General features: G+C 47.5%; 1 protein-coding gene across 1 annotated transcript in view; it reads left to right on the forward strand.

Moving 5' to 3' along the window:
• Nucleotides 1-10,607, forward strand: part of PPP1R1B (protein phosphatase 1 regulatory inhibitor subunit 1B) — a 52,050-nt gene extending 41,443 nt beyond the window's left edge. The window contains exons 6-9 of the mRNA XM_066631433.1: nt 1,249-1,299; nt 2,834-2,905; nt 8,490-8,648; nt 10,504-10,607. Coding sequence (XP_066487530.1) covers nt 1,249-1,299; nt 2,834-2,905; nt 8,490-8,648; nt 10,504-10,607 — 386 coding nt within the window. The remainder of the gene's footprint in view (nt 1-1,248; nt 1,300-2,833; nt 2,906-8,489; nt 8,649-10,503) is intronic.
• Nucleotides 10,608-10,828: the final 221 nt, after the last annotated feature.

Raw genomic sequence — 10,828 nt, forward strand, 5'->3', positions numbered from 1 at the left:
GAAAAAGTGCTTATTTTGGGTCATGAACTATTTAATGACATCACTTCCTGCCTAATGACATCACTTTCAGCCCTCAGCAAGCATCATGAATGCTATTTGGCCCTCTACATGAAATGAGTTTGACACCCCTGGACTAGATGGTCACTTGATCTTATCCAGGAAAGCAATTGTGCCTTAACCAAGATCTGCAATGACAATGACAAATGTTTACACTGTTTAATACTTTTTTAGGGTTGATTCCAATAATTTTGCTAAATTCTGAATGATGGCTCCCAAAATTTCTTCTCAGTCAACTCTGAAACCACTGACTTTTTATTCCCACTCCTTTCAACTTTTAATTGAAGGAAAGAATTCTTTCCCTGTTTCTCCCAACGAAAATGAATGTAATTTTCTCTTGCATGGGTTGATATCTCAAAGAGTATATGGAGGGCAGGGGGCTGGTTCCTGAGGTCAAGTGATTCTCAAGCAGGTGGGCTGTTACCGTGGTGATGCACTTCTATTTAAAGGGCTTTCTCCTGCTGTTAGCCATGGATCCCACTCACTGGGGGTGCACTGCGTGTACGGAATACATTTCCCTTCATTTAGCACCTCTGCTGTCAGGGAGAAACCTGTACATTTTACACACACACACACATTCACTCTTTACCCTGCTCCAGAGTAGAAACCTGTACATCACACACACACACTTTACCCTGCTCCAGGGAGCTGCTAGTCTCCTAGGAAACAAGCTTTCTTCCTCAGCAGGAAGGAGCTCTGAGATGGAAGAGGTTGCATATCTATACAAGACACTCTTCTCTCTCCCGCCCCCAGTCCCTCTGTCCGTGTATTCACTTTTCCATGCTGTATCGGAGCAGAGGTCTGAAACTTGAGACGGTTGCTAGGTGTCTGGTGCTCGACAGCAGACTTTGCGAATTTTCCGATAACCATGAAATATGGCTGCATTGAGCTCTTTTTGATCAGCAGTGGGAAGAAAAAAGGACTGTGCCAGTTGGGTATTTGAATGTGGTTGGGATTCGCAGAATTGCAGTTTGCTGTGGAAGATTTATGATGGCATGTGCAGTTTGTGCAATCATGAGGACTAGGAACTTGCTTTCTTTTTAAAAAAATGTGATCGTACCACAACAGTTTAACATTTCCGTTAGCACCACTGACAACACCAAGAGTACCATATTTCAGAATGACTATCTTGGCCTTGTCTTTCCTGCTGTCCCTTCTTCCTGGCTCATTGGTCTTCATTTTGTATTACAGTTTCCAAACAGCTGGGCTCAGCTTCCAAGGCATTACTAAGACAATGTACTGGTAAGAAAACAGCTTCTTCTTGTGCCAGATCTGCATTTCAGTAATTTGTTCTTTAGTTATATAGTTAAAACTATCAGCATCAGAGATGACCAGCAGTAACAGACAGAGCTGCAGTGTCTTTTCTGGTTGTGAGCAAGAGAGCAAATTTCAACAGATGCAGCTTTTCTTAGCCTTGTATGACTAAATGCCCATACCAAAATCCCCTTTTGTGCCTAACTACGAAAGTTATGGGAGACCTGTCTTTCTTTGCCTCTGGTCACCTTAATCAGCACTTTGGAGAGAGTTCTGATTACAGTACAAACAGCCCAATCCAGAGCTGCCAGGTGTGCGGGGCTGCTGCGGCTCTGAAAATGGCTGCTGCAGCATCCTGAGTGCAACTGGGCAGCCACCATCGGCTCCTCAGGAGAGGGGGAGCCTCTCTTTGTGCCCTTCCCCCAGGTAAGGTAAGTAGCCCCACAATTGTATTGGCAACCTTCAGTCTCGAAAGACTATGGTATCGCGCTCTGAAAGGTGGTTCTGGCACAGCGTCTAGTGTGGCTGAAAAGGCCAATCCGGGAGTGACAATCCCTTCCACACCGGGAGCAAGTGCAGTCTGTCCCTGGTCTGTCTCCCTGGCTATGGGCCTTCCTTCTTTGCCTCTTAGCCTCAGACTGTTGGCAAAGTGTCTCTTCAAACTGGGAAAGGCCATGCTGCACAGCCTGCCTCCAAGCGGGCCGCTCAGAGGCCAGGGTTTCCCACTTGTTGAGGTCCATCCCTAAGGCCTTCAGATCCCTCTTGCAGATGTCCTTGTATCGCAGCTGTGGTCTACCTGTAGGGCGCTTTCCTTGCACGAGTTCTCCATAGAGGAGATCCTTTGGGATCCGGCCATCATCCATTCTCACGACATGACCAAGCCAACGCAAAGCCCCACAATGGGGCTACTCAAAAGCTTCTGTGTTGCATTGTGCAGCCTGACACAGAGCTCAGGATCCGGTGGAGCTGAGCTCTACCAGTCCCGCCCTCCTCCTGCCCTGGTTTGTTCCCCCATCTAGATACCGACCAGGTCTGCACCTACCCCCAATGGTACAACATCATGTGTTCCCAGACCACAACCTGAGCCATATATATTCACTGCCTTGCATGTGTTTGGCACCATAGGCAAATATCTGTGTTATAGTAATACCAGTTGCTCACAAAGTGCCACAGACATGTCTTTTTGTAGATATAGGCTAGCCCTGTTACTGTAGAATTCACCTTAATATGATGTTAAACATTTAGCCCATATGGCTGAGTGTCTCCAGATGTGCTCCAGGGGTCAGCAAGCATCTCCCATCAAGTTTAATGCAAGCTACATAACTTTGTGAACTTCTGTTCCTCTGCAGATGCAGACTAGCTGAAGAAAGCACACAAACACAATCTGGGAATCTATCCTACTCCCCCCCCCCCCCCCCCATGAAACACAAACACACACAGGAAAATTTTGTGAAAAAAGCATGCCTTCATTTTTTTTTTCCTTTCTCCCCCTCCCCAATTTCCATGGTGGTTCCCTGAGAAGTCTTGGAAAACAAGCCCAAAGAATCTGACCATCCTGCCCATCTGCCACTCTCCAAATCGCAGAAACGGAAAGGTAAATTAAATTCAGGTATCACAGTATGGGGCTGTGAAGTTGGATGGAGGGGTACGTGTCAGTTGGTATCAATACTGGCAGAGGCAGTAAAGCTTTTAAGAGTAGATGGTGATATCACAGCAATTACTGTTGCCCCTTGGTGCACACAGTCCTTTTATTTGCTGCACTATCATCGGTCGAAAAGGTTCTATAGGCTTCTGAAGCACTGCAGAAAACACTTGCAAATTGTCAACAGAAATGATGGTGGGATGAATATGTACACCATGGGGAGCGATCCGTCCATCATGTTATCTTTAGCACTGCGGAAACTGTCATCTGCCTTCAGCTGTCGCCGTCATGGAAACAGAATTTTAAGAAAGGCTTGCAAGGATTATTCCGCAAGTATTCTGCAATTGCACTGCTCAGTTTAGCTCTTTACTCTCTACACACATGCACAGATGAACTGGTACGTGTCATTTGGATGTGTATGTTGGGGAAGGGGATGTTACTGGGTCTACAAAGAAAACATTTTGGCTTCCTTCTTCCATATACTACAGTATCTGTATAGTCATTGTGATGCTCTCGTCCAGAACCATCAGTGTTATTGTTAATTATTAACAATAATATTTAAATAAATGACCCATCTCCCAGCAAGTTTCCTGGTTTTATATTTTTTTAAAAAAAAAAGCATTGGTGATAGTTAAATTGCTATAAGGTGCATTTAAATACACTGTGCAGTTATTCCTTTAACTTGCAGCAGATGTCACTGTTATTTTATGAGCTTTATGTCAGCCCAATCCTATCCACACTTTTCTGGGAGTAAGCCCCATTGACTCTAATGGAACTTACTTCTGAGTAGACATGCATAGAATTGGGCTGTGAGCCAGTTGGAAGGACAGTGTGGCGCACTAAGTGCGCTCTCCAGCATGTCACAGATGGAAATAAATACATGTTTGTTGTAATACCCTGGTCTCATACCAGGGATCACTTTGCTAACCCCAGTCTTCCTACCATTACATATTTTTCAATTCCCTTTACTGTTTGCTATGCTATGTGAGAAAGAGAAAGGTGTGGTCTGTCCTGCCCCTCTTTTGAGTTCTCTTCTTTGTTCCCTTGATTTTCAGCCTGTGATATTCCAGGGCTGTTCTAACGCACTTTTCTCTCAATGTTAGCCTCACTCCATTCCCAATGGGATAATATTGGGATATCAATACAGTGATAACAATGGATTGTGTTGTGTGTCCCGTATGCTTCTTGAATTCTTGAACAAACTATGAAGACAGTAAAAACCAAAAACATGGGGATACTTCAGAAATAATCCACCTTCCAGAGCTGATGCAAAGATAACTGAGATAACATCATGTGAAGTGTTTTCATCACCTTAAAGGGCAGTATAAATACTAAGTTCTATAGAACAGTTAAATGTCCTCCATGAGCTCCAAAAATGGCTCATGAAATTCAGAGCGCAATCCTATACTTACTTTCCACTGATACAGCGGCCACTGCACCAGCCTAGAGTGTCGTAAACATATTGTATTGGCAACCTTCAGTCTCGAAAGACTATGGTATCGCGCTCTGAAAGGTGGTTCTAGCACAGCGTCTAGTGTGGCTGAAAAGGCCAATCCGGGAGTGACAATCCCTTCCACACCGGGAGCAAGTGCAGTCTGTCCCTGGTCTGTCTCCCTGGCTATGGGCCTTCCTTCTTTGCCTCTTAGCCTCAGACTGTTGGCAAAGTGTCTCTTCAAACTGGGAAAGGCCATGCTGCACAGCCCGCCTCCAAGCGGGCCGCTCAGAGGCCAGGGTTTCCCACTTGTTGAGGTCCATCCCTAAGGCCTTCAGATCCCTCTTGCAGATGTCCTTGTATCACAGCTGTGGTCTACCTGTAGGGCGCTTTCCTTGCACGAGTTCTCCATAGAGGAGATCCTTTGAGATCCGGCCATCATCCATTCTCACGACATGACCAAGCCAACGCAGGCGTCTCTGTTTCAGCAGTGAATACATGCTAGGGATTCCAGCACGTTCCAGGACTGTGTTGTTTGGAACTTTGTCCTGCCAGGTGATGCCGAGAATGCGTCGGAGGTAGCGCATGTGGAAAGCACTCAGTTTCCTCTCCTGTTGTGAGAGGAGAGTCCATGACTCACTGCAGTACAGAAGTGTACTCAGGACGCAAGCTCTGTAGACCTGGATCTTGGTATGTTCCGTCAGCTTCTTGTTGGACCAGACTCTCTTTGTGAGTCTGGAAAACGTGGTAGCTGCTTTACCGATGCGCTTGTTTAGCTCGGTATCGAGAGAAAGAGTGTCAGAGATGGTTGAGCCAAGGTACACAAAGTCATGGACAACCTCCAGTTCATGCTCAGAGATTGTAATGCAGGGAGGTGAGTCCACATCCTGAACCATGACCTGTGTTTTCTTCAGGCTGATTGTCAGTCCAAAATCTTGGCAGGCCTTGCTAAAACGATCCATGAGCTGCTGGAGATCTTTGGCAGAGTGGGTAGTGACAGCTGCATCGTCGGCAAAGAGGAAGTCACGCAGACATTTCAGCTGGACTTTGGATTTTGCTCTCAGTCTGGAGAGGTTGAAGAGCTTTCCGTCTGATCTGGTCCGGAGATAGATGCCTTCTGTTGCAGTTCCGAAAATCCCAAACAAGGTTGGTGTAAGAACACAGCCCTGCTTCACTCTGCTTCGGATGTCAAAAGGGTCTGATTCCCCTACTGTGGGAAGTGAAAGAATTTTGTCCCTGCAGCTCCAGTCATCAGCAGGACTCAAAAGGGTCACTTCCCCTACTGTGGGAAGTGAAAGAATTTTGTCCCTGCAGCTCCAGTCATCAGCAGGACCTGTCACTCTCATCAGTGCATATGCACCGACTCTGTCGTCTCCAGCAGAAGCCAAAGACAAATTCTATGATGACCTGGCCACCACTGTCAAGAAAATCCCTGTAAAAGAGCCATTGTTCATCCTCGGCGATTTCAGTGCTAGAGTTGGTGCTGATAACAGTTCATGGCCCACTTGCTTAGGTCAGTTTGGCACTGGGAGGATGAACGAAAATGGCCAACGCTTGCTAGAGTTTTGCTGTCATCACGGTCTCTGTGTCAGCAACACGTTCTTCAACACAAAGCCCCAACATAGAGTCTCTTGGAGACATCCAAGATCAAAGCACTGGCACCAGCTCGACCTGATCCTCACCAGACGCTCCAGCCTTCCCAGCATCAAGATCACACGCAGTTATCATGGTGCTGCCTGCGACACTGACCACTCCCTGGTGTGCAACAGAGTGAAACTGCAAACAAAGCGACTGTATCACACGAAAAAGGAAGGAAGACCTCGCATTGATACCAGCAAGACCCGGGAGCAGAGAAAAGTGGAGGAATTTGCACAAGCGCTTGAGGAATCTCTTCCAGGCCCGGCCGACGCAAACGCATCCAACAGATGGGAACATTTCAAGAATACCGTTTACAACACCGCCTTGTCCATATTCGGCAAGAAGACCAACAAGGCGGCAGACTGGTTTGAAGCCCACTCTGAGGAGTTGACACCAGTCATTGAGGAAAAGAGGAGAGCTCAAGCAGCATACAAGGCCTGTCCCAGTGAGCGCAACCTGCAGGTCCTCCGAACTGCTCGCAGCAAAGTCCAACAGACTGCCAGGAGATGTGCTAACGACTACTGGCTCCAGCTCTGTTCCGAGATACAGATAGCAGCTGACACGGGCAACATCAAGGGGATGTATGATGGTATCAAGCAGGCCCTAGGTCCAACACAGAGGAAAATTGCCCCTCTGAAGTCTGCCACAGGCGAGGTCATCCAGGATCGGGCGCAGCAGATGGAACGCTGGGTGCAGCACTACTCTGAGCTATATTCCAGAGAAAATGTAGTCACCAAAGAAGCACTGAACAACATTGAGTGCCTGCCTGTGCTGAAAGAGCTTGACAGTGAACCAACCCTAGAAGAACTTCACGTGGCCCTGGACTCTTGCCTTTGGCAAGGCACCTGGAAAAGACAGCATCCCTGCTGAAGTCCTAAAATGCTGCAAAGAGATCATCGTCACTGAGCTGCATGAAATCCTCTGTCTCTGCTGGAGAGAAGGTGGAGTACCTCAAGACATGAGGGATGCAAACATCATCACGCTGTACAAGAACAAAGGTGACAGGGGTGACTGCAACAACTACCGCGGCATCTCTCTCCTTAGCGTCGTAGGAAAGCTGTTTGCCCGAGTTGCACTAAAGAGGCTCCAGGTACTTGCAGAGAGCGTCTATCCAGAATCGCAGTGTGGATTCCGAGCCAACAGGTCCACCACTGATATGGTATTCTCCCTTAGACAACTGCAGGAGAAATGCAGGGAACAACGACAGCCACTCTTTATAGCCTTCATAGATCTCACAAAGGCTTTCGACCTGGTCAGCAGAGACGGCCTCTTCAAGATTCTCCCCAAGATTGGATGTCCACCCAGGCTCCTCAGCATCATCAGATCTTTCCACAAGGACATGAAGGGCACTGTTGTTGTCTTCGATGGCTCCACATCAGTCGTAAACATACCATAAAACAAACTGCTCTAGTACAAGCAGCGCCAGCAGAAAGGCCTGCCCTGAGCCGCTGGCGCTGTATCCAGACCCCCAGCTGCCAACAGAGATGAGTGCTGTGCAAAGCAGCACAGGGGCAAGGGGAGGGTAGAAAGGAGGTGAGGAGATGGCATTTCTGGCTGGGGAGAGGGTGGGACAGGCCCAGGGATCAGCTGAGGAGGCCTCCCACATACCTTATGCTCCCTCCCTGTCCTGGAAGCCTGACATGGGGCTTCTCAGACTATCGCCAGCTAAATAGCTTGTGCAGATCCAGTTGCCCCATTGGGCAAACTGGGGAACAAATGTTCCTTTACCCCAAGGGGACCTCCAGCCTGCTCCTTACCTGCACTGGATACAGCTGAGCCATGTGGGTCCTCTGTGCCAGCACAGGTTAGAATTGTGCTGCCAGTATGTTTTGCTTAAAAAAAAAAAAAGGAAATTTTAGGATCAGGAAACTTTAAGTTTAAGAAAAGGACTGTGGGCCCAATCCTATTCAACTTTCCAGCACCGGTGCAGCGGCAAAGCAGCCTCAAGATAAGGGAACAAATGTTCTCATACCTTGAGGAGACCTCTGTGACTGTCCCTCCCTTGCAGGATGGAGCACATGCCCCATTGGTACAGCTGCACTGGCACTGGAAAGTTGGATAGGATTGGAACCTAAGGCAGCAATCCTATACACACTTACCTGGGAGTAAGTCCCACTGAACAGAATGGAACTTACTTCTGAGTCAGCATCTATAGGATTGCACTGCTAGAGCCCAATCCTATGCATGTCTGCTCAGAAGTATGTTCTATTAGAGTCAATGGGGTTTACTCTCAGGAAAGTGTGGATAGGTTTATGTACCCAAAAAGCATGAAAACTAAGTTAAGGCACCTGCCTTAATATATTTATTGCTTATGTGGCACAGAAGTTAAGGTTAGCATTTGAGTTATAATTTTGAAGCATTTTGAATGAATTTATAAATGCCTGAACTGCCTTGTGAAGCCAAAGGCTACCTCCAGAAAGTGGTTTTCACCTTCTTGTTTGTCGCTGTGATGTTTGATTCTTTCAGTTGGGCAGAAAGTGTCCTTTGCGGGATCCGTGGAGGAGGTCCGAGATGAGCCCAGCTTCCCTGCTGAACCTGAGGAAGCAGAAGGGGCCGAAGGAGGGGAAACCAAGGATCAGCAGAACCAGGAGACAGAAGTGGAACTCGAAGACCCACCACTAACAGGTAATATAGTTAGATGGGGCTGTCTCTGGCAGCAGTGGTTGCTAAGCAACACAGGGCCAGTCTGGGTCTGGGACTATTAATAGTTGATTTCTAGTTTTGCAGTTACCACATTTACTGTGGTTTTGCCTCAAAAACAGCTCTATGAACTGGGTCCCTATTATTTCAATCTAACTGATGGGAGAACTGAGAGTGGCTTTCCCAAGACCGTGCAATGGCATGGTTGAGGAGGGATGTCAGCCCAGGGGCAGGCAGAACCAAAGTTCAGCTATGTAGCTCTTAAACCACCCTGGCCACAGGGCAAGAGTCTTCTTCTACACAACTATGACAAACGGAGGAGCCCTGTTCATCCTATGGTACAAGGGACAAGTGAAACCACTCTTGCCATCAGCCTGCCAACTCTGGTCATTAGAAGGATTGCTGTCACTGTACATGGGGCTAGTGCTAGTCTATTTCACATCAACCCTGTTGTTAGCAGAGCAAAAGAGGAAGTGTGGAGAAGACTCTTCTCTGATCCACATTTTCTCTTCCAATTCAGCGAGTGAGAGGAGGAGCGGTGCAGGCAGGTGCATGAATGAAGGTGGCTATCCCCTGCCAATCTGCTGCCAAGTGCAATTGTGCCATTTGTTCTCATGGATGGGCTGGCTGTGAGGGGTTCCCATTCATTCACTGATCAAACCTTGTCCTGCTTAGCATCTGTAAGATGACCGTGTCATGTGCCCTCAAACCTGGCACCCTGGGATCAATTACCTGCACTCTTCAGAACTTGCTTTGCAAGCATCTCTATGCATTGTATCTTGTTTGGTCCTGCTCTTTTGTGGCACAGTGCAGCCTAGGTGATGTGAATTAATCATGTGGTGGAGTTGGGAAAAGCAATGGAAAATCTGGTCTCAGGGCTAAGGGTAAATCAGCAGTTCCCAAACTTACAGTGATCACAGCACCCTACTTTCATGGCAACCTCTTCACCCTAGCTCTCCCGGGTGCCAACATCTTGGATCATGCAATATCTCACACAGTGCCTGGGAAAACTGGGAAGAAGAGGATGCCAGGGACATCCTGAGGCACACCTGTGAGTTTACTGCAGTGTCCTGAGGTGCCGCCGCAGTGCACAGCTTGGGAACCCCACTGGTTGTAAATGATGACATCCATCTCATTCTTCCCAGCCCAGCCAGTCTAGGACTCTACAGGTGCAGATGATGCATTTCAATCAGTTTCAAACCCAACTGTCTTAATTTCCAAACAAGGAAGTTGAAGAACTGTAGTCCTACAAAGGGGCATGGAAAGTTATGCACCTTTTCAAAAACGTGGTTTCCAGAATCAATTGGAAGGAGACAGTGGCAGTTACATTAGGTTGAAATGACAATGTTTTTGCTGTAGATCAGGGGTGTCCAAACATTTTGGCAGGAGGGCCACATCATCTCTCTGACACTGTGTTGGGGGCTGGGGAAAAAATGAATTAATTTACATTTAAAATTTGAATAAATTTACATAAACATAAGAGATTGAACCTATATGAATGAATGAAAGTCTTGCAGTAGCTCAAGGCCTATAAAAGGCATTGCACAAAGCAAGGCCTGCCTTTCCTTTGCTGCCTCTGCTGCATCACAGATGTGCAACAGCAAGTAGTGGAGGGAGCCCTTGTCCCACAGCTCAGGAGAGCAGTCGAACAGTCGTCCTCATGCTGAGAGCAGTTGCATTGGGCCAGAGGCTCATTGGAGACTGGGAGCTCCCCGAGGGCCAGATTGGGAGCCCCCGAGGGCCACAAGTGGCCCCCGGGCCGGGGTTTGGGCGCCCCTGTTGTAGATGAACCATAATGCAAGAAAACATGTTATAGCTAAATGACCTCTTTCCTTCTTAGATCAAGGCATGGAACTCAGTCACTCCGGTTGGGAAGGGAGACTTCCCCATGCTGTTAACCTGGAAAATCGCTCCTCCCCACCCCCTATCCGCACTACCACCTAGCGCAGGAGGAGAAGGGTGAAGATCTGAGGAGTGTCCCATCGATGGAAAACTCCCATTTTTCGCCAAGAGAGATTGGATTATTTCTTTTAACAACTATTTTCTCTTTTATCTCCTTTTCTGTTCTGAACCTCGTTTTTCATTTGGCAGTGTTTGGTTTGTGTTCAGTGAATTATTAATACAGGGGAAGGGGAAGGGTGAATGGAAGGCTGTTGGGCACATAT

Source organism: Tiliqua scincoides, chromosome 5 (genome assembly GCF_035046505.1).
Source record: "Tiliqua scincoides isolate rTilSci1 chromosome 5, rTilSci1.hap2, whole genome shotgun sequence".
Taxonomy (NCBI): domain Eukaryota; kingdom Metazoa; phylum Chordata; class Lepidosauria; order Squamata; family Scincidae; genus Tiliqua; species Tiliqua scincoides.